The following is a 24,716-nucleotide window of genomic DNA, read 5'->3' as shown; positions in this document are numbered from 1 at the left end:
AGATACCAAAGAGTATCATAACAGGTGACGTTTGACAAATATCCCATTCACCAAGGATGCATTAAATTAATTAAAGGCACAGTAAAGGCATTTACGGCATTTGCATTGTTACAGAATATTTCTATTTCAAGTAATGACTGCTGAAAATTCGTCTTTGCCATCACAGGAATTAATTAAATTTTAATATATTAAAATACAAAACAATTATTTTTAATTGAAATAATATTATTGCATTTATATATTCCCCAAGTTTACATAATGAAATTCATAAATACTCCATTATACTATAGCTTAAGTTCAGTACTACACATGCTGTCACTTACACAACTGCCTTACACACACAACTGAAATTCCCCGGTATACAATCACCAACACAAGGTCACTTTAACTGCAATTTCAGCAGAATCTCGGCTTGGGGAATCCACACACACATACACACACACACACACACACGTAAAGTGAGGGTAAATCCCATTTGTGTTTGTGAGTGTGTGCAAGTGTGCATCAAGTCATTTATCACTGGTGTCCCCTGTTTTTTCAGCCTGTCCCATGGGCTGATGGGAGATATGGCAACCAGTCACTAAGAGTGACATTCTAATCTACAACCTAACCTACATCTAGAGCACACAGGGTTCCTTTCTCTCTCTGGCTCTTGTTTTCTCTCTCTCATCTTTATACTCTCTACAAATGCATGAGATGGGACTATTCTAACAAAAGTCAAGAAGTACCTGTTGTATGATTGTTACAGTAATCTAACAGAGAAATTGTATTTTGTGATATTTTACAAACCAGTGGTTCTCAACTTGTTTTGCTTTAGAACCCAAAATATATTCAATTTAAGTGAACACATATTTGACATAGTCTGGGTGTGTTTTGTTTTAAGCTGTTTTACTTCATTTTTGAGAATGAAGACACGTTGTCTACTTTCCACAAAGCTGTTTCTACTAATACACAGCAACATATATAGGGATTGTTTTCTCCTCCCTTATAAGGTCATTACCCTAACAGTGTGTGAATATATGATTAGTTGCATTTTATTTTTGGTATTTGGCATTGTTTATTCCATCCTGACCCTATCAGAACAGACTCGTATCCCATTTTTGGTTCGCGACCCACCAGTTAAGAACCATGGGTTTCCATTGATTAGCTGTTATCTGCCATTTCATTCCACTGGCTTAGTATCGGCCTTTCCTCACACACGCACCTGTTCTGGATTTCTGGAACAGCCCGTCATAAACAGTCAGAGGCTTCTCTATAGCCAGCAGTAACAGTGGCTAAAAACAATAGCTGGTGGATCAAAGCCTTCCCACTTCTCTCCCCCATCACTGCACGCCTTGTTTTTCCCCGGAATCCTCCGGGAATTTTCTGCTGACATTTTAGTCGTGCTCCAGAGCGACTAACTCTAATTCTCTCCCTGAGCACCCCCTCCAGAACCTCCATCTTACCGCTGGCTCATTTGCCAGGTCTAAATTAGCTCAGACCAGTCGGGAAGAATTTGACAGTGCACATTCTTAGCTAGCAACATCTGGGGAGGTGTCACGTGCTTAGCCACTAACCTTTCTCAGAGAACATTAGATTCGGAAATTAAATCTGTACCCATGCTAGGCATAATGGCATCACGCTGTTTATAGAGCCTTTTTGTTTGAAATCGGAGGGACAGTTAACAAGGAAATGACCCATAAGGAGAAAGCATAAAGAATGTGCCATTCCTGTGTCCAGTCTGTTCAATATTTTAAAATGTGACAAAGATGTGTGAATGTTAGGTACCTCATTTATAATTTCCCTTATTAAATATTTATGGGAGCGCCACAGAAATATGCGTATACTCAATTTGTACTTACCAACATGTCTATTTAAATGTTGTAAAACTGCTTAACAAATGCGATAAAGTTTCAGGAAAATTTGTTCCAAACCTGACACGCGAGTTCTTTAACATGATAAATGATGAAATCCACTTAGCCTTAGATTTAGTGTGGGCTCTGAGCTTTGCCATTTTCAGACCTGGAACCTTTTTTTGGTGACACTCTTTAAATGCTCTGTTAAGCGTTAAAGTGAGTCACAATGTACTGACATTGTACTGAATTTCCCCAACTGGATATTCATTAAATTTTCATTCATTTAATTTCATTTTAGTCTGTTCCTCACAAAAGCCTATCAGATAGCTTGAGAAGACTTTTAGAAGTTGTATGGACTATGTTTATGGGGTTTTCTGTCCTTTAACAGTTCACTACAAACTTTGGAAAGAGCTGTGAAACAATTCTTCAAAAAAACTATACTCTGAAAAAAAGAAAAAGAAAAACATCATACAGGTTTGGAACAAAATCAGTAATTTCTTATGACAGAATTAAAATTTTTCGGTGAACTGTTCTTTTAAATATTTGACTCTCTCCTATCAGTGTATCCATTTCTAATTGTTGCATAATGCCTGCATTAATTTATATACACTCATGTGCATGCACTTGAATCTGAAAGCTCTGGAAGTCATGAAGTCATCTCACAATGTAGTGCGAGCGGCCCTTCAATCTGTTGAACAGCCCCAGAGAGGGCCAAACGTGGGAACGAGATTATGAATGAGTGTGTGAAAGAGAGAATGAACACCATTTTACTGCTCTTGTCCCTCTAAATAGCCTCTTTATACTGACTGAGGCCAACTCAAACACCCACTCCAATTCAGTGACACGCACACACACATACACACACAACATCCCCTTCTTGTCCACAAAAACATTCACATTCAGTAATTCAGACGTGAACACCTGCGAAGGGGAACTCAGATTAAATATCAACCAAATGCTTCTTCCAAAATCCCACACAGCTAATTAGAGCTTGGGTACTAGTCTTTGTTTTGTCTTTGGTGATTAGTTGAAACAGATTGGAAATAATTTTATGGTAGATGTATGTGTATAATGTAGAATGCCTCTGTTGACACATCCTATCATGACACTATTTAAATGCTCTAATTAATCATTTGTTTATTAAGAAAATTATAGGGACCAATTCTCACTTTTAACTAGTTGCTTATTATCATGTATATTACTAGCATATTGACTATGTATTAGTACATAAAAAGCACATATTCTGCATGACCATATTCTACAGTACATCCTTAATGCTACCCAATACCTAAACTAAACAACTACCTTATTAACTATTAAGCAGAAATTAGGAGTTTATTGAGGTAGAAGTCGTAGTTAATAGTTAATAGTGAGAACTGGACCTTAAAATAAAGTGACTTAAAATTTATTTTGATTTAACTTTTTTCACATTTTAAAAATTTCTCAAATTAAAACACTAATTCTTTGAACAGTTCTCTTACCTTCACGTCATTCACATTCATTCTTGTCCCTTTCTTCCCCACGAAAATATCATCTATGTCAACCAGGATGTAACGTTCCAGAGATCGTGACAGCTTCCTGCCTGTGAGACAAGCGATGGCATCCACCAGTATAAGTCTATGTAACCAGTAGCTCAGCCCATGTCCAAACAGCACACGCTGCACCCCATCGTACAGGCCCAAATCCTGCACGACGGTAGCATGGAGACCCTGGGGACCTGGTATGATCTGGGCCCCTCCACTCTCACTGGGCCGAGTTTTAGCTAATAGGACTGGTTCATACGTGGAATGGTTGAACTGAAACACAGTCCAGTCCTCTCCTGGTAAGTGGCCACGATCCACTTCCGCCCGCGTTATGTAAAGCAGAGGTGAGCGGGGGTTTACACAGCAGTCGCGAAGTGCAACATTTGTTCGCAATGTCAGAGGGAAACCCCTAAGCTGCAGTGCAGGCTGGGAGTTTTCACTTGCACGATGAAATGCGATGACTCCAACGCTGTATTCAGCACAGTATTTGTCCAGAAGGTCACGGTTCCATGCGTCCATCCCAACATACTTGAGAAGGTTCTCGTAGATGACCAGTGCATAGCGTCCACGGCCATTGTGCGTTAGAGGCGGAATGTCACCCTTTCCCGGCGCAATTTCGGCATGGTAACGGAATTGGTTGGATTCTAGAATGGCGATGATGTCCTGTCCCAGTTGAGAATACTGACTCTCTACAAATACCAACACCACCGGATCCTTACGTGATGGATCGATCGGTTTAGGTGTCCGAGTCTCTGACTGTCGGAAAGGGAGCACCCGGAGGTCGGCACAGTCTGGACCTGCGGCACGGTCCGCGAGGTCCAGTCCTTGGGTGGAGCCTGTGTAAAGGTAGTAGGCGGAGACTAAAACGCTGACCATACAGAAGGTGGCGAGGAGGATGACCAGCCTCCTCAGATTCCTCCGCAGCTTGGTGGCCAGATTCATGGCAAACGGCACACATGTGTGGGAGTGTGTGTGGGTGGGAGTCTCTGATTGTTCGCTGAGGTGGGCTAAAGCTGCAAATTGGCTTTTTTGGTAATCATGCTGCAGTCATGTGACCATCTCACAAAACTGGCAAATTTGCTTCCAAGACAGGCCACTGAAAGAGTTTTGGGTTGAAAATGTGACACAACACTTTCAGCTGCTCCCGAAATGAATCCTCATCCAACTAGCAACCCTCCATGTCCTGAGATATCTCCTGATACCCAACGAACCTGCAGAGAATACAGATGATAAAAGACAAGCAAATTCATACTTTAGTATAACTTTAAGCGTCTCTGAGATGTGTGTGTTTTTCTGTCACAGAAGTGTTCATCAAGGGTGTGTATGGATGCTCTTGAGGGGCAATACAGCCATCAGCCTTCAGGTTGTTTTCAATCAACACTTCACCAGCTGTGGCCAACACTTCCCGGGAGGAGTGTGTGATTGGCCGTATATAAATAGGAAGTTGGAGGATGAGCCAATCGGAGCCTCAGGGTGGCTCTAAGGGAGAAATTCATCATTTGTCTAATGGGAATCAACTGTGTCACACACATACTTTGTGTACATCAGGTAATCCGCAAAACTGCATTTTATCTTTAAAGTTGCTTCCGCATAAAAAAGAGATGGCGGCTAAAGCGTACACTTTCGTTTTCCCCTTGTAAACACCCTAAAACAGGTAAGGCCAAATACAATGAGGATGATTTCTCATTAAATGCATTGACTAGTACATGCATTAAATGCATTAGCACAATAAATCTAGTACATCCAACAAGTGCACTGTCTTGTTCACTCTCTGTTTATGTGCGTGTCTGTGCGACTATGTGCACGTCACGGTCTGTGTGATATCGGAGTACGTAATTAAAGGCACATGAATTACACAAGATTGAAATAACAGATTACAGCATTGTGTGAGAACATCACAGGGGAATTCAAGAAGGTGGGAATGTGAGATCGAGGCACAGAATGAATTTCATAGCGGGAGAAATCTGAGATTACCAAAAGAACATTTTTACACATTATAACTGAGACACAGGCTTTACTTAGAGAGTGGATTATTAGAGATTGTGACATTCTAGTAATTTACATTTACATACACTATCAAATCACAAGTGATTTTTTGGATGTGTGTATTATTATTTTACTGTTCAACCATGTTTATTAATAACTGAATAATCAGCGAGTTTACTGTAGTCTGCAGGCTGTCCTGATTTGGTAATTACTTGCTAATACTTTTGAAAATACATTGAAATATTTGAAGTGGCCCTTACAATATAAAAGGCTCAAAAATCAACCGTCATATTTAGTTTTAGAACTAACGTCAACAAGTTTGTGTAAGGGTTAGGTTTAATAAATAGCAGCACCGCTAAACAAAAACTGCGTCTATGATATGAGATGTCCATACTAATAAAGTGCAACTAACGTGCGTGCGTGTGTGCGTGTTTCCCCGCGAGGCGGCGCATTCTCTGAACTGGGAAACATCGCAGAAGATGAGATCTTTTGCCTGCTTTAACTTATATTAATACTAATAATATGGTATTAATGTCTTATACACTTCTTGGCTCGGTCCTCTCATCATCAACAGACTAAATACATCAATACATTTTGATTAAAAACCTAAACAAGCTACAGTGTCTGTATAATATTAACAATTTTACGCAAATAATAACCTGAGGTAGGCTAATCTCTAAAACCAAAAAAGAAAAAAATGAAAGCCGACTATTTAATAAAAAGAAACAAAGGCGGATTTATTATTAATTATTATTTTGGATAACAGAAACATTTCAACCGCTACTGGTCTTTTTAGAAACCTTGTTGTAGCAAGGTTTCTAAAAAGACCAGGAGCTGTTGAAATGTTTACGATGTTATCCAAAATAATATTTCAGAAAATGTTTTCAAATAGCCTACTTTAAATTAGTCCACGACACTGATGGCGACAAATATAGGCTAGCTACACATGTGCTTGTGCATTAACGGTTGATCTTTAAAAACTAAACCTGAGACCGTTATCAGTCGCGCTTAAAGAACTGATTTCGCGTAAGAGAAATTATAATTTAATAAAAGACCGATAAAGCGGTTAAAGACAAGACGAGTAAAATTAAACGCACAGCATCTCCGGTCAGATACCGGTAACGTTACATTCCAACACAGCGCATCTTTAAATCTGTCACACAATACGTTCAGCACAAAGTTACAACACTAAACGTAACTCAAAATAAGCCGCCCTTTCGCTATCCCCAGCCGACGAGACTTTACCTTGAGCCGAACCCGAGGCACTGCTGAGCGGGAAGCTGTCACACCAGAGCTGCCTCTCTCCGGAACACCAGCTCCTTACAGCTCTAAAACCGAGAGCCCAATCTCATCCGCTGATTCAGAGGCAGCCATCTGGAAGGATGCGGGGACCGGTTCGCTATTCTCTCCGCGCCCTCTTCCCCTTTCTCCCTTTCTCTCACTGCGACACGGATTAAAGGAGCGCGGGGGGGGAGACAGGACTGGAGACAGGAGGAGAGACAGGACTGGAGACAGGAGGAGCGCTCAAAAGACGAACTGAAAAGAATATCCCGAGAGGAGCGCTGAGACATACGACTCCCCTCCACTGTCACCAGTGACTGAATAGTGCCGCTGCCGCTCTCTGCGCTTTAGCTCAGCTACAAACAGAAAGAGAGAGCGAGAGAGAGAGAGAGTGTGTTTGGCACTTTATGTTATGATATGTAATGTAAGCATATGGTATAATATGGAAGGTGTGACAAATGCTAATTCTTTTTTATTACAGTATCCCTAGTTACAGATTAAATTATAATGATAATTATAACAATATAGTAGTATTGTTTAAATTATAATGAGCAAGCAGCAAAATAATACCACATTAAGCCTTTGTATACTAATTCATAAAAATGAGCGTTACTAATGTAAAAAAAAAAAAAAAAAGTCAGACAAAATGTTACAACGAAAGAGCAAAATCCTGCTAACTGATTAAGTTTCCGTACCATAAATTGTACTGTATTTTAAAAGACAACACATGTATTTTTTCTTTAAAATATTGTTCAAATGTCTTATATTTATTTATAATTGATATATTATTAAAAAATTAAGTAAATGGTAAGGGCGTGTAACTTATATTTCAGGAAACACTTTAATGGTAAAATATTTTTTTAATTATGTTTTAGGTAAATAACATAAGTCAAGTCAAGTCAAGTTTATTTGTACAGTGCTTTTCACGATACATATAAAAAACATAACCTAAAATAACATGGCTAAATGGGCATTCCCAGCATAAACATCACATTTGTTTGGATTTTTTTGAATATATTTGTTTATGCTGAATGCAAACATTTAGCCCAGTGGTTTTCAATCCTGTTCCTCGGGACCCACCGCTCTGCACATTTTGCATGTCTCCCTTATCTGACACACTCATTTGAGTTCATGGAGCTCTTTCCTAATGAGCTGATGATCTGAATCAGGTGTGTAAATTAGGGAGACATGCAAAATGTGCAGAACTGTGGGTTCCCAGGAACAAGTTTGAAAACCACTGATTTAGCCTATGCCTATTGTTTATGTTTATCGTCATGTGCGTCACCATGATGGGGTTTTGTGATGGTACTATTGTGACCTGTCATTATTTTATTTTTATATATTTAAGCCATCATATTCTGTTGTAGCCTACCTGTATTTTTTAATATCTCAAAGATGTTGATTTATTGACATAATATCATTTAATGACAATTAAAAATGGAAAGAATTTAATCGTGCAACGCTTATAAACAGCTGCCAGTTTTTGTTTTGTTTTGTTTTTTTAAACCAAAAAGGTGTATAATCCATAATATTCCTCAGACAAACACATTGCCCCAGTGTGGTGGTGTATAATTGGAACATTATATTTTCCTCAACAAGCATGCTTGCTTTAAATTCCTGTTATTCCAGACACTTGTTTCCATGAGTAGGAATTTCTGCTCTGCGTTTCGTAAATCAAAACGGTTTGAGGGTTTAAATCAAAATGAATCAGGACACTGCTTACTACTGCGGAAATTCTAAATGCAGCGTGGACCAAACTGTTCTGCAGAATTAACCACAACTGGGATAAAGAGATTGATGTGATTTTACACAGGATGAAGGGAGGTGCAGCTTTGGTTGATGATTAGAGATTTTTTAAACTGATAATATATGAGGAAGCAAAAACTATTGTACTCATAAAGAACCTATAGGAGGTCATTAGAGACATGTTTACAATGCAGAACAACAAACGTGTGCACTCCACAATTTAAAACCCTGTGTGATTTGATTAGAACAAACCAGGACTCACTATGGGCATGCAAACACATACACACGCTCAAAGTTAAACAGCTATTTAAAGCAGGATGAGAGCTTCTGTTGGGTGGCCTGCAAGTCTGATGAGTTGATACAGACAGGAGCCAAAGAATCTATCTCTCTAACACACACACACATACACAGTTCTTAGATACTCTGAAGAGGCAGCATTAGTGTATGCCTCATTTGGGCCAAATGTGATGGTCTGGCAAGCATTCCTTCCTCTCGCTCTCCCACCATTCCTCTCCATCCCTGTTTCCCTCCCTGTCCATTCCTTCCATTTCTCCCCTCTCCCTCCTTCCTTTCTGGAGCTAATGGGGCTGAAAGCTTCCAGCAGTTCTCTGCTAAAACATGCGTTTAATTTGATTATTTACTACCTATTGTTTTCTGCCCTATAGAGTCTGAAGAAAGTGAAAAAGAGAGAGAAGGTGTATGTTTGTGAGAGAAAGACAGAGGGGAATATGTGTGTGAAAATTGTAAGTGAGAGAGACGGAAAGAATACTCTGAATGTCTATGTGTGTGTGGTGTGTAAGAGGGTAATTGTGTGTTTGACGAGTGTGTATTGTGTGTGTGTGTGACAGGGGAAGCCCAGCTCGTATTTGTTATTCTAATTGAGGCTCCTCAGTTGTCTATGGATCCATTGTGTTACACTCAAGTCAGCCGTTCAGATTTAAACCCAGGACCAACACTTTAACTTATAAAAACCATCCCCCACATGAAGAAAAGAAAATTATAGCAAATTATGAACTCCCAGGCTCCCTCCTCAAACATTAACGTTTAATATACTTTCTATTAAACTCTAAACTAAAAAAGTTTCACCTCTCAAGCAGAATTTTTCTTGTACAAATTTGGAACTTTGTATTGCACGTTGTATGTTATGTAAGATGTCATTATGAATTGCATAAATGATAAGATGTAAGTCTTCATAAACAGCAATACATGCAAGAACCTGCACTGCAAGTTTTGTAAATTCATGCATTCAGGTTGATTCAGTGATATTAAATAAGGTTTTTGACTTGGATAAAACCAGGTAAATATCAAGTTGTTACCATTTTAGGTTACCATTTTCAGTGTGTTATAATATAATATAAATGCAACTCATACTATTTTAAGACTTGATAAAGCTCTGAATGCCCATACATATGGGTAGTTAACAAATTACAAGGTTGAAGTTTTTTCAAACATATTTTTGTATTATATTTGAAGGGGTATTTTGACGTATTTCCAACAGAAACTGGATAATGAATATATTGCGATGTTTTGTTTTACCGTTCCTCCTCACCCTTTCTCGTTTACAGCAAAGGCTGCATTTGCACCATGTCGTAATTACCAAAATTTCGAGATAACAACAACGTGACATTAAACTCGGAGCTGTCCAAGTCCTCAGACTCTGAATTATGCGTTTCTATCGCAGTATAAGAAACGACTAAATTAATCTGCGTCAGGTAGTACAGTGGCCCAAGTCGTAGCTCTGAGAACATTTCAAGTTTACAAGTTGTAATTACGAGTTTAAACAAACAAGTTAATGCTTTGGCTTTGATAGTCTTGCCATTTAAAGTAATAATTCAAGTTCGAGGATATGGAACAGCGGTTGGGGTTAGAAGGGATACAGCTAAAGTCCCTTTCAAGGAAAGTCTGTTCACTCAGCAGCCATATTTGCAACGCCTCTGGGCAGCTCAAACAAGACCAAGTCCTACTGAAATGAATGGGGGAATCCTTAAATCTCAAAAACTGCTCGCTGAACTCGCAATTAAATTACATATTTCAAATCAACAACAAAATCTGAAATGGACTGCCCCATGAATGTTGTTTTTGCTCAAATAGCATTTAAAAAGCTTATTTTCCAGGCTAGACCAGCCAATGCGCCTGCGCAGACATTTTTGTCACGCTGAAATAATTACTGTATTTGAATTATTGTAAGGGTGGGTTTAGGGTTGGGGTAGGTGTAGACATTAATAAAATACAATGTGATATAGCAAATTTTATTTATTGCTATTTTGTGGCAAGATTTTGTGTCACTTCTGGTCATAGCTGTATCCCTACCAGCCATAACCGAGGACAGCTCCAAGTACAACATCACGTGTTGTTATCTCAAAATACGTTAATTACGACATGGCGCAAAACTAAACAGCTAAACTAATGGGTTAGAGGGGACTGGCTAAGGATACTCCACCTAGGCCATCAAACTCATGTCATCAGAGAAGGAATGCCATTCCAGAGCGGAAGCAAATTTTCAGATTTTGATTAAAGATCACCAAGACAAACTATTTTTTCTGTGGGTTAACTTGCACAGATTAATTGTTCACCTCAGGATTAGCAATGTGCACTAACAAAATAAATATTGGAAATTTTGATTTCATGCAGACTTTTTAGTTTTGTTGCAAGCTGTCCACGCACTGGCAATAAATATGCAATTAATGCATTAAAATTTTTCCCATTTTATCAACTAGTTCAATATTTTAAATTGTTCTATATGGTGTTCTAAAATAATTTAAAAGTACAAATATTCGATGTAGAGTATATAAAAACTGCATGCACAAAAATTATAATACATTTGTAAAAAGTTATTTAAAAGTTCGGAGAGACGTCTACCGGGGCAGATCGGGCTGGCAACCCAAACTGTGTCCACTGTGAGGAGGGCTCCCTAAAAAGCTACAAAGAATTCGATGGCGATACCCCCAGGGGTGCCCGAGAGGGGGGGGGGGGGGGGGGGGGGGGGGGGCGGGCCGCCCCCCTAAAATACAATGGTTTCAGACCCGAGCAATGGAGAGTCGACTATGAATAACCTGTGCATATGTGGCAAAGTCTGCAAGAACAATCGTGGCTTAAAGATCCACCAAGCAAGAATGAAGTGTTTGGGAGGAGGAGAAGCAGCACAACGCACAGGTGTCCACTTATATCGATACGTCAGTACAGAAGGGTGGAGTTCCAGGTATTCCAGGCTGCTTGGAGCACACTGGCGTAGTGTGGGCTAGAGTGGCAGCTCATTAGGGAGGCCAGAGAGAATAAGGGCAACTTATCGGTCTTATGGCTAGACCTGGCAAATGCGTATGGTTCCATTCCTCATAAGCTGGTGCAGCATACACTAACCAGGTGCCATATCCCCAGCAGAATTACAGACCTCATCAATGATTATTACAGCAATTTCAGGATGAGGGACATCAAGCTGGCACAAGGTTGAGATTGGGATCATTAAAGGCTGTACTATTTCTGTCATTCTGTTCTCACTAGCCATGAATATGCTCACCAAGTCTGCTGAACCACAGTGCAGAGGCCCCACAACAAATTCGGCCCAACGACAACCACCCATCAGGGCTTTTATGGATGATCTTACAGTCACCACAGAATCAGTCCTAGGATGTCGGTGGATTTTACAGGCCTAGAGAAGCTAATGGAGTTGGCCCGTATGCATTTCAAACCTGCCAAATCAAGATAATTGGTGCTGAAGAAAGTCGAGAGTCTAGGCAAGGTGTTCGACAGTTCTTTGAGAGACACAAGATCGATCCATGCCACCTGTACAGAGTTAGAGTGTTGGTTGAAATCTACAGACAATTCTGGCTTGCCAGGGAAGTTTAACGCCTGGGTGTACCAGTACGGCATTCTCCCTAGAATTCTGTGGCCCTTTCTTGTATATGAAGTACCGATTACAACAGTTGAGATCTTGGATAGGAAAGTTAGTAGCTACCTCAGGAGATGGCTGGGGTTGCCGAAGAGCCTGAGCAGCATCACGCTTTATGGACATCCCAACAAGCTGCAACTACCTTTCAAATCCTTAGAGGAGGAATTCAAAGTAACAAGAACTAGAGAAGTGTTACAATACAGGGACTCAAGAGACCAGAAAGTAGCCAAAGCAGGGATCCAAGTGAGGACTGGCAGAAAATGAAAGGCAGAAGAGGCTGTTCAGGAGGCAGAGGCAAGGTTGTGGCACAGGAGGCTGGTGGGAGTGGTTACACAAGACAGAGCTGAGCTGGGATCCTTTCCGGCGCCACACATGAACCTCAGCAGAAGGAAGAAAAGGAACAGCCTTGTTCAGGAGGAGGTGAGAGCAACTGTGGAGGAGATTAGATCCTGCAGGACAGTGGGAATGAAACAACAAGGAGCCTGGACGAGATGGGAGAAAGCAATAGATAGGATAGTTACCTGGACGGAGCTTTGGAAAGCTGAGCCATACCGTATTAAATTTCTCATCCTGTCAGTGTACGATGTCCTGCCGAGTCCATCAAATCTTCACTTATGGGGAAAAGTAGAGTCACCAGCATGCCCACTGTGCTCCAAGCGAGGAACCCTGGAGCATATTTTGAGCTGCTGCCCAAAGGCACTTGGAGAAGGTCGGTACCGATGGAGGTACGATCGAGTCCTGAAGACCATTGCTAAAGTTATCGGCACTGGAGTTGAAAGGGCAAAGCAGTTCTGACCCTCCAAGCAGAGAATTAACTTCGTCAGAGCTGGAGAGCAGCCTACTTCAACGAAGAGGAAATCTGCAGGCATACTGGCCTCTGCAAGGGACTGGCAACTGCTAGTGGACCTAGAAAAACAGCTGAAGTTCCCTAGTCACATTGTAGTAACCACTCTGCGAGTAGACATCATCCTCGTATCAGAATCCACAAAACAAGTTGTGCTGCTGGAACAGACCGTCCCTTGGGAAGATCGCTTGGAAGAAGCTTTTGAAAAGAAGCTCTCCAAGTATTAAGGACTCGTCAGCGACTGCAAGCAGGCAGGATGGAGAGCGAGGTGCATCCCAGTTGAAGTTGGCTGTAGGGGGTTTGCAGCACGTTCCTTGGCAAGAGTCTACAGAGAGCTGGGCATTGAGGGAGCGAGCAGGAGGGTAGCTATACGCAACACCACTGAACCAGCAAAGAGGGCTTCAAGGTGGCTATGGTTAAAAAGAGGAGAGCCATGGAGTATTAAGTAGCCAGCCAGCTGGACACAAGCTGGGGTCTGATCAGCCCCAGCAGGGTAACCTAGAGGAGGGTGTATGATGTTGAAAGACCCGAAACACCCGATGATTCCAGGAACATCACTGATGATGTGTCCAGCGGCATCAGAAGATGTATGTGCACAACAAAAGTACTTTTTAAGCATCACAAAGTAAAAATAAATAAATAAATAAAATGTGATATTTGGTTCTATTTGTAAAAGAAATGTATACAAATTAAATGTATTATTTATTTAAATGAAGTTGTTTAAAATGAAGGAATTTTAACCTGGATAGTCACACCAGTGCACAATGATCAACATAATTCAAGCATATATGATTAAATTGAATAATAATACTAAAAAGATATAGCTGGCCACCAGTTTTGAATACTTGTCCTCAAGCACTGAATAATTATATAATGTTTGTCCCACAAAAGGCTGCCTCAATAGCTAAATCAGCAAAAAAAAAAAAAAACCTTGATCGAGCAGACAGGCTGTGCTGGGGAACCAGCTAGACCACTACCAAACCAGAATTAAATAGCATCAACCAGCATGGAAATGAAATTCATGCTTTCATCAGCTGTTTTTCAACAGCAAAATGTCTCTGTAATATTCAACTTGTGAGCTGGCATCAAAGTCGAGGAAAAACCATGAACATTTTGTTGGTTCATGTGAGGGGGGCTCAATAAGGTCCTCTACTAATTAAGCCCTATGCAGAGGTGACCCATTAATAAAAATGCATCACTTAAGAAGAAAAAATGTGTAGATATTAAGACTTGCTTTTAGATAGTATATATTGAATACATTTTCTGACCTCACTGGCATTTTTTAAAGGAAATGTAGTTAAGTTTATTCTTTAAAACTTGAGAAACAATTTTTCAATTGTGTACGAAACATGAATATTTAACATGATATTTTCTCTGAAAACAAGTCATTTTATTTCATAATTTTGCTTGTTATGTAAATTTATCTGGTTTTAATTATGTCCAATGAAAAGAATACAAATTTGTATTATAAAAACAAAACAAAAATTTTCCCTCCTGGCAACCTCCATTTGAAATGGTGCATACCAGATGGAACTTAATTTTTATGCATACTAACAATAATTTTAAAGTGTCAAATTTTAGTCTCACGTGTCAAGTATGTTGTATAGCTTTCTTTCTTTTCCAGTATCTGTTTCACTGCCACACACACACACACACACACACACACACACTCAAGCACATCGCTACTGTGTGATCTCGCTATCAAGGCTTCAAAACCCCCTGCTTGTTGTCAGGGTATTGCTGTTGATTCATGTCTTTCTTCCTCTTTTACACCATCAAAAACACATGCACATACATACACACTTCTCTGAATGAAGGCTTAACACTCTATGCTGTAATTGAGGCCATGAGATATAGAGCTCTCTAACACAGAGATAAATTCCCTGCCATCCCCTACCTGCACTTTGATTGGTGAAGAGATAGCATCACTATGACAGCCAACAACTATACTTCAAGCAGCCTGTCAGCAGACACACATCATTTTCCATCAGCAAATCAGCCAGGCTTATCTGGGAAACGTTCTCTTAACGTTTTTGAGCGTTCTTCAGGCATCCTTGACAAGCACTTTAAATGGGTCTTTAATAGAAGTAGATTAACCTAGGAAAAAAATTAAATTGTGGAAAATTTACAATAAAGCTGAAATCTTTTTAATAATAAAAATACTTTAGCTAATCCCTGTTTAATGTGCAGCGACGAGTAAGACATTTGTAGTTGTATTTTCAAAACATGTGCACAACCAGTAACCCATACATTTAAATAAATTTAAAATTTAAAAATTTTTCAAAAAGTTTAGAAAAATGTTATACAAATCAAATAAATTAAAATAATCATGAGTGATAGTCACATCAGAAAAATCATCTGGTTATTTATTGAAAATTACACTTTCTATCAATATTTTTATATCACGTATAAATTGTTTTTGTTTATTTCTTGACTTTGTTCGGTTATTTGCATTAACATATGTTACACTTAAGTAGCATTTAGAAGCAGCATTGAATAAAATAAAATGAAATAAATAATGACCTATTTGCATAAAAAAAATATTTGGTTGTCTATTGAACATTGGCATTTTAATCAATATTTTTATGTGTAAATATTTTTGTAAATATGCTTGTTTATTTCCATTAGACTATTTTACTGTTTAGTAATAATTTAGTAATAAGTAATAAGTAAAATGTTTAGTAATAAGTGAGCCTTAAATAAAGCAATACAAAATAAAATAAAATTATAAATAATAAACAAAGATGGCAGCATCCAAAGTTAGAGTCAGCCAAGCAACTGACATTAAAATGAACAAGAATGCTAACAGATCCAGATAAATTATTTTGCAGTTCTGTTTGGTGCTGCAGAAATGACCCACAACAGTTTAAAGTTTCATTGCTAACACACTTAAGACATCTTTTTGAACTAAGGTTATGGATGCAGAGAACTGGTTATGCCTGAAACTAACAGACCATGATTTTCCTCAGCATTACCCATCATTGAGAATGTTCGACCAATGCAAATAAAATGCCTAGAATTATGTATGTAGCATGTCTGAATTGATTAGCTATTTTTAACTGGTTGGTAAGGTTTCTGTACTTCAGCTCACTTTAATTGGAAGAGAAGGTTATATTAAAACTTCTCAATGTGTAATCTTAGTCGGTGTCAGGTGAAAATAGGACTTTTAGAGATGTAAAAACACTGTGAGCTTTGTACTACTGGAGAAAGTACTGAATTATTATATTCAAACAGAATCTAGTGGAGTACAAATAAAAGCACTTCCTGCATGCAAGACTACACAAATACAGTTTTTGAAAACATTTTGAAAAAAAAAGTTTGAAACAATCAAGAGAAAGTGCATTTGCATTTCAGTTGTGACAAGCAACATGGTGCATTTTTTCCATTTCTGCCTGAGTCACACAGGATGTCACTTTTTTTCTAAAAAAGAAAATACTTTGTATCATTAATAATTGATGTTGCCTCCATTTCTAAATAATTCTGATAGAGTTTAGTGTTGACTAAACTGCAATGTTCGTATATTAAAATCATTATTTTTCAGCAGTTAGGTCAGGCAAAATAGCATAAATATTACAAGACACAGAAATTCTAAGGAAACAATAGTGCTTTCATACAATACACCAAATTATACTGAAAACAGCAATACAGCCCTTAAAAACGGTGTATATATAGAGCACTTGCAATCCATCACATTGTACTTTTTATTTTACAAACCTGTTCTCAGGCCAGAGCAATAGGCACACACATATTTTCAGTTGATCAATGCCTAAATGACTCCTGAAATGACTTTCTTTATTGATCAGTTTCAGTTTAACTGAATCAAAGTAACCACAATTGTGCATATCCACCTACCCAGTAACAGATGAGAATGAGCTAAGCACATTAGGTTGACCTATAGTGTCACCTGAAAGAAACCCTTTTGTGTAAGGAAGATTTCACTGGAACGGCAGAGTTTTACCTATTCTGATAAAATATAAAAGTATTTATCAATGATTTTAGTCATACATTTCAATCTTGCACCATGTGTTTCAGTATTACAAAAGCAATGCAGATTCTTTCCATATTTGTCATATTTCTTTCCAGTTGGTGTGAACGTGTGCATGTTTTTAGTAGTTACACTTGTCATTGTGTCAGGAGCCTTGCACACAGACAGTTACACACACACACACACACACACACACACACAGATTTGTTCTCACTCACCTACTCACTGACTCATTCATCCAGTTTTACATTTTTGGTTTTAAGCAAAGTTTTTGTGACCGATAAATGTTGGTGTCAGTGTGCAACAGAAATCTCAATTCACAGCATTACATTGATTGTTAATCTGTTTGGACAAGCAATATTCTAAGATATTTAGTCCAACAGCAATGGTAAGTTTCACTGACTGTTTCGCCCCTTTTGGTCTTTGTTGATGCGTACCATGCAAAAGTATATAAGTGGTGTGGAGTTTTTTTCCCCCCTCTCGTTTCAGGATTGCTTGGAGACAGGGTTTCTACAATATATATCTGAGACAAGTCACTTAGAATAAATGGGAGACTGCCAATATGGCGGCTCTCGAAAAGGAAGCCATGCCTTCCAAATAAAAGAGCCAATTACAAAATAACAAATTCGAAAATGTATTTTCTTACTGCAATTCTTGCTGTTTGATGGTGGTTCGAGTCATGAAACTTATGCTCAACGTTTACAGCTTTTTAGTGTCTTTTGAAGGTAAAATTGTATTGCTGATTTGAAATATGTTGAAATGTGAGTTTGGCAAGCAGTTTTTTTGAAATTTCAGTATTTTCTATTCAGTAATAGGAGCTATACTTACATGACTGAACTATACAGACCTTGTATATCAGAATGGAGGGGAAATCTTTGTTGCTCTTGAACACTGTCCAGATCATCTTTTAGATGTAAAATTTGTACTTTATATACCAACCCAGGTCGGTAGGCTATATAAAGTTGGAAAAATGTGCTTATGGTGACATTTCAGCAAAATTATATTGCTTTCTTGTATATTTCGCAACAGTCTAAGTGAAAATGTCCAATGACTGTGGCTTTCAGTTTTATCTGAAAAAAATGAATGTGAATCTGGCATCCCTTGTATTATGTTGGTTGTAGTATAGCAGCAGTTGAGTGGAGCTAAAAGGGTAATGCTATATTGCATTTGAAAATAACATACCACCTACACCAACCACTACCGTAAACCTATAGTACGGTGACCAAGAAGTGCAAAACAAATCACAATTCTGAAAACAAAATAACAAATTACAAATTACAAACGCAAATGCAAGTCTAAAAAACAAAATAACAATTCAGAAAGCACAACAACAATTCAGAAAACATTATAACAAGTCAGAAAACACAATGACAAATTCGAAAACAAAATAACAAGTAAGAAAACACAACGACAAATCTGAAAACAAATGAACAACTCAGGAAAGACAACGACAAATCAGACAAACCGGAAGAGGTAGGTATAGTTTGAGACAGCGCCATTGGTTTGGGATTACTCACCGCTGACTGGACGAGACATCTGTCAATCAACGTATACAGGAAGAACCAGCCGAAGAACAGCAGAGTCATGGTAGAAAGTTCAGAGATGGTATTAAAGTAGCTCAGTTTAAATGTATTGTATGAATTGCCCTTACTATGGAATTAAGTATACGGAGTGTCTATTTACATTTAGTTAAAAGTAGCTGTAAAACATCAGCTCCAGTGGTGCAGGTGGATAAGTGTGTGTTGTTGGCTTTTTGATGCGATCGACCCGGGTTCGATCCCGCCTTTTGCCAAACTTTTTTTTTCTCCCTTTTCAAATCTGGATTCATTATATCTGTGAAGAGGAATAAAAGTTGTTTTATAGTCACTAGTGTTCATTGTATGTACAGGTAGGTTTTATGGAGTTTTGCAAAAATGTCGGTAGAGGCACGTTTTTCTTGTGAGCTTATGCTGCTATATATATTAACTACAACAGACATTTTCCAAAATAAGTCTTGTGTGTTCCACAGAAGAAATAATGCCATATAGGTTTGGATCAACTTCAGGGTTGTCAGGATTATGGACTGGTTTTTTTTGTGTTTTCCCTCCCCATGTGTTCCGTGTCCCAGTTAATTGACTGATTCCATGTACCTGTGTTCCCCTGATTGCCCTGTGTTTAAAAGTCCCAGTCTGTTCAGTTTGTATTTGTTGGGTCTTGAATGTCATCCTTGTGTTCTGTCTCCATGTTGGATTATTAAAGACTCTCGTTTTGTGAAATCTCCACGTCTCCTCGTTCCTCCTATAAGCAAAGCGTGACAGAAGACCCAACCAACACAGTCACCTCCGTGTGTTCCCTCCGTTTTTGTTTCTGTTTTTCCTCATTGTTTTTTGTTTCTGTTATTTCTATGGATCCCCTCTCCCGTCCGGAGTACCTCCTCCTCCTGCTGGGAGAGATCGAACGAGGGCCACACTAGACTGTTCCTGGTCCTCGCTGCCCTAACCAGCTACACGGACGACGCACTCTGTGCGTTCTACGATGCCAGTTTAAACATCTCGTGCAGAGTGCTGCCATCCGAAGATGGTCCTCGAGTGAATTTCGCCACCTTTGTAGAGTGGACAGGGACACGGATCCCCGTTCACCGTCTGTCCCGAGGGGGATCTCGCCAGTGCCACTCTGGACCCAGTGCCCAGCCCACCACCTCCCCGCTGCGCCCAGTGCATGCCAGAGCCCACCGCTGATGGAGAGCCGGAGCCCGCCGCGACCGACGAGCCATCGCCACACGGAGCGACCGAGCTGAGGATTGCCGCGGAGCCAGAGCTGCAAATGATGTCAGTCAAGGTGTGTGAGCCGACAACAATGCCCATCACAAGGGAGAAATCTGCGGACGATGTGAGCACGGAGAAGAGCTCCGCCCCCTGCACCGCGGCTGAGGGTGAGCTGTGTATGGCACGGCAACTGTGCCACACCGAAGAGGAGAGGGCTCCTGTTCCTAAGTTCTGGCCTGAAAGCTCGGAGGCTCACAAATGCCCACCCGCTCCTGCCTCCTCCTCCGCTGTCATCTGGCAGCCCCTCTGCTCGCCCTCAGTCCACCATCTATGCGGTGCAAGCTCCGCGGGACTGCCATCCTCCAGCGTCGCCGTGGTTGGAGTTTCCCTTGACTTTGCCTCCAGTCTCTAAGCCCCGGACTCCACCTCAACCCGTGGATCCATCTGTTCCACCATGGCTCCTAGCTCCCTCGTCTCCACCGTGGCCCGGCAGTCCACTAGCTCCGCCAGGCTCCCTCGTCCCTCCGGCTCTGCCTTGGCCTGGCATCGACCATACTGCGCCTCGGGACACCCCCTTCGGCTGTGCCTCATCCCTTCGTCCCTCTGGCAGGCTCCTCCTCCTCCTCAGTCCTCTGTCACTCCGGCTCCACTGCGGCCTTTCGGATCCCTACCACCGCGTCAGTCGCCGGCGCCATCTGCTACGCCTTGGCTCTCCGGATCCTCCCCTTCGCCCTGGCTCATCGGCTCTCCGTCTCCGCCTCGGGTTCCTCCACCCCCTGCTCTGCTGCCATTGGTCGGCCCCCTGGAGTCGGCGGCCATTCCTCCTCCATGGGTCGTTATGGCTGTGGCCGAGGCTGTCGATAATAGCAGAATGGTTTCCTCCGGCAACTTCAGGGCCTTATTCATTATTCGACAACCAAAGCAGAGCTTCACCACTTAAAGAGGAGAAGTGCTCATCTTCCCTCAGCCTACACCCACCTCTTCACTTCTGCCCCACTGATAGATACATCTAGTGAGAGAGATGGGCTGACTGTAAAAGGTTAAATGAAAGAGATGAGACAAAGGGAGGCAAACGCCCTGGCTCATCGGCTCTCCGTCTCCGCCTCGGGTTCCTCCACCCCCTGCTCTGCTGCCATTGGTCGGCCCCCTGGAGTCGGCGGCCATTCCTCCTCCATGGGTCGTTATGGCTGTGGCCGAGGCTGTCGATAATAGCAGAATGGTTTCCTCCGGCAACTTCAGGGCCTTATTCATTATTCGACAACCAAAGCAGAGCTTCACCACTTAAAGAGGAGAAGTGCTCATCTTCCCTCAGCCTACACCCACCTCTTCACTTCTGCCCCACTGATAGATACATCTAGTGAGAGAGATGGGCTGACTGTAAAAGGTTAAATGAAAGAGATGAGACAAAGGGAGGCAAAAATGTGAGAATGATGGAAGGAATGAGGGTGAGAGAGACGTAGACAGGAGGCAGAGAGAGGAGAGAGAGATAGGGATCGATGGACTCTAGTAATTACATGGTGATTTATGACTGAGAGGTGCAGTAGATCGCCTTTAATTTCACGCCGTAACTCAAGTTTTTTTTTTTTTTTTTTCATTTTTTCCCCATGACTGAGCAAGGTCAGTGTGTATGCACGTGTATGTGTGTGTGTCCAGGGGCAGATCATTTACACACTCCCAACTTCTGCTGAGTAGCTTCCCTGTCACTGAGATATGATCATTCTGGACACGTTTTTCACTGCCAATACAAGTCATCTCTCTTTCTCTCTCTTCCTTCCTCTCTCCCACCTCACATTGTCTCTCTTTTGTTACTTCTTTTTTCCTCCATCTTTCTCCCTTCCACCTCCCTACTTGTCTCTCTCTCTCTCCATCACTCTGGTCAAACCACTTTACTTTTGGCGACTGCTCCTTTGCTGAGTGCAGTAATATGAATATGATGACACGGAGGGCTCAGGCAGTAATCGCATATTTGGGATCTGATAACTGATTTATTAAGCGCCCGTGACAGCGAAATGTTTTCTCAGCATAAAGTAAACGTTTCATCTCACAGACCTAAAGCAGTAAAATCAGAATCGACCAGTGATTTTGTAGTTTCTCGAGATTGTATTTTTGACCATCATTGTTTAATGGTAAGTTTGTTACAGTGGTTATGCAGTGATTATATATATATATACAGTGGGTACGGAAAGTATTCAGACCCCCTTAAAATTTTCACTCTTTGTTATATTGCAGCCAGTCACAGAACACTGTGACTGTTCTTGAATGGCCCAGCCAGAGCCCTGACTTAAACCCAATTGAGCATCTCTGGATGGAAGATTATTAATTTGTTTTTATCATAATGACACATATTTTAAAACATTCTCTTTGTTATTGAAATCTAAAAACATCCCTCAACAAAAATGTTTGTCAGTAATTACGTCAATGACATTAACACTGGTCTCGTGAGAGTGTTTTGTTATAACTAGTGCTGTACCACAGGGCCTCATCTCCCAAGTAACAACCTTTCATAAATCCAAACAGCTTTTCCCAAACTGAAATAATCACTCACAATGATGCTAATAATATATGTAATACATAAACAGCACCAAAGTTCTAAAACTGTCATGCACTTCATTGAAATTACATCTTTTAAAGAGTCACTTAGACATTAATATCCACAATTTAATCATTATCTGAGACAGATGACATAATATTCACCTTATATTGTACTGAGAAAAATAATCTGGCATGACTGCTATGACAGTTTGATGAATTGTATATTTTTAAAATGCCTTCCATTCAGAGTGCAGAATGTAATTATATCAAGTCAAAAGAATTGTCACGAAATCTGGGCAAAAAATAGCTGAGAATTTCAATGTATGTGTGGGAGACGTGTTTAAACGTTTTTTTTTTCTCTAATCATGAACTGCAGTTTGAAAACTCTGAGGAGTAACACTGATATAATACAGACGTACCGCTTTATAAATGGCCTTGTGGCTGTGTAACAGTGTGTCTAGGGGGTTATTGTGTTATTAGCGTATGGTTAAAGTGTGTGTCAATCACAAGTGTTCTTGTGGCTTAAACTGTAAACATGTTTAAGAAAGCACGTGGGTCTGTGGGTGTTGTGGAGCTGTGTGGGAGTTTGACATGGTATGTGTGTGTGTGTGTGTGTGTACGTGTACGTGTACATGTGAGTATTTCTGTGTGTTAAGGTAGATCGTCACCTTGGTTGCTGTTGTGGTGAACCACATCCCTCTCTCCCCTCCTCCATGTTTGTGAAGAGGACGTAGGCGTATAACTGCCGACACACACAACCTGTTCAACACACACAGCCTTTTCTTATAAGTCTTGATCATCCCTTCTTCACCAACTCTCCCTCTTTTGCTTTCTCTTTTGTACCAGTCATAAATGAAAGAACATTTGGCCATAATTTACTCACCCCTATGCTGCCCTAAACCTATGTGATTCTCTTTCTTAAGGAGAAATTTTGCAGAATGTCAAGGCTGCTTTTTTCATTCTATGAAAACTTACAGCAGTGTTGGGGAAGTTGTTATTTCACACATTTAGTTAAATTTAAATTTAGTTAATTAAATTAAACATACATTTACACACAAATGCACACATGTTGGTACACCTATCATTACAAGGAGTTTAACAGTTTTTATACTGAGATAATGATATTTTCTATACACACACACACACACACACACGCACATGCACGCACACACACACACACACACCTAGAAAGTAGAAAACACCCTCTTTTATATAATAGTGAAGCATAGCAATAAATAAAATAAAACAAAATAAAATAAAATAAAATGAAATAAATTAGAAAAATAAAATAAAGAAAACGTCTCGGTTACGTATGTAACCCTCACGTCGGTGATGTTGACCGATGAATTGGGTTCTCACCAGAGAGACCAATCCACTTCGAGTGTTGCTAAACGAGCCAATGGACATTGGCATGCGGATTTCGCATCTGGCTGCCACACCCCGCAGCGCGGGTATAAGAGCCCTCAAATGCGAACCGCAGGAATGGCCTGTGTCGCGGGAGGATCGAGACATGAAAGTACACGTCCTTCAGGTGGATCGCTGCAAACCAATCTTGGGGACGGATGCACTTGAACGGTAGCTTGTGAAGCGCATGGTTCAAAACTCACAGATCCAAGATTGGTCATAACCCACCGCTTTTCTTGGGCACAATGAAGTAAGGGCTGTAAAACCCCGACCTCATATCGGCTGGAGGGACCGGCTCTATCGTGTCCTTTGCCGGCAGGACTGCGATTTCCACACGCAAGACAGGGGCATCGACAGCCTTGACTGAAATGAACCGGATGCCCCTGAACTTGGAGGGACGCTGGGCGAACTGAAAGTCTGATGGTCCGCAGGAGCCACCGAGAAGGACTGGGGAGCGCTAACCAGGCTCCGAGAGACCGTGCCTGAGGAACCAACGGAGCCACCGACGTACCCCCAGTGGGGCAGCGTGGTGGAACACAGGGATTTGGCCCTCAGCCTGTGACGGCCTGGCCTGTGATGGCAGATGGCGGAGTCTGGGTGTGAAGTCAGGGCTCGACAATAAGGACTGCCCAATGGCCCGGGGCCAGCGTAAAAGACATTCGGGACAGTAGATGGATTTGTCACTTGCCCGATCGGACCACTGCAGCGTCGTCACGACTTATCATTTGCATGTGTTTTTAAAAATTCAAGCGATTAAAAAGCATTTGGGCGCAAAAGACAACTACGTTCAGTACCGCGTGAACCGCCTGAATGGGCAAATACATACAAAAGTATGTCAAAATACCTGCCCTGACAAGTAACTTTGTAGCTTTAACAATGATGAATCTATATTGAATTTATACACTGGAGTATGTTACAGATGCACTGTTCGGGACAGTAGATGGATTTGT

General features: G+C 40.7%; 1 protein-coding gene and 1 pseudogene across 1 annotated transcript in view; one reads left to right on the top strand and one right to left on the bottom strand.

Moving 5' to 3' along the window:
* The window catches only part of LOC107551574 (bifunctional heparan sulfate N-deacetylase/N-sulfotransferase 4-like), a 67,717-nt gene extending 60,779 nt beyond the window's left edge, over nucleotides 1-6,938 (bottom strand). Inside the window, exons 1-2 of the mRNA XM_016233218.1 lie at nucleotides 6,590-6,938; nucleotides 3,317-4,569 (exon numbers count right to left, since the gene is read on the bottom strand). Of these exons, the coding sequence (XP_016088704.1) occupies nucleotides 3,317-4,300 (984 nt within the window). The 5' untranslated portion in view covers nucleotides 4,301-4,569; nucleotides 6,590-6,938. The remainder of the gene's footprint in view (nucleotides 1-3,316; nucleotides 4,570-6,589) is intronic.
* A 4,477-nt stretch (nucleotides 6,939-11,415) lies between these two features.
* On the top strand, nucleotides 11,416-20,694 carry LOC107551554 (uncharacterized; annotated as a pseudogene).
* Nucleotides 20,695-24,716: the final 4,022 nt, after the last annotated feature.

Source organism: Sinocyclocheilus grahami, unplaced genomic scaffold (assembly GCF_001515645.1).
Source record: "Sinocyclocheilus grahami isolate Dianchi unplaced genomic scaffold, SAMN03320097.WGS_v1.1 scaffold427.1, whole genome shotgun sequence".
NCBI classification, from domain to species: Eukaryota; Metazoa; Chordata; class Actinopteri; order Cypriniformes; family Cyprinidae; genus Sinocyclocheilus; species Sinocyclocheilus grahami.
Note: the sequence above shows the minus strand (reverse complement) of the source record. Positions and strands in the feature narration are given on the sequence as shown.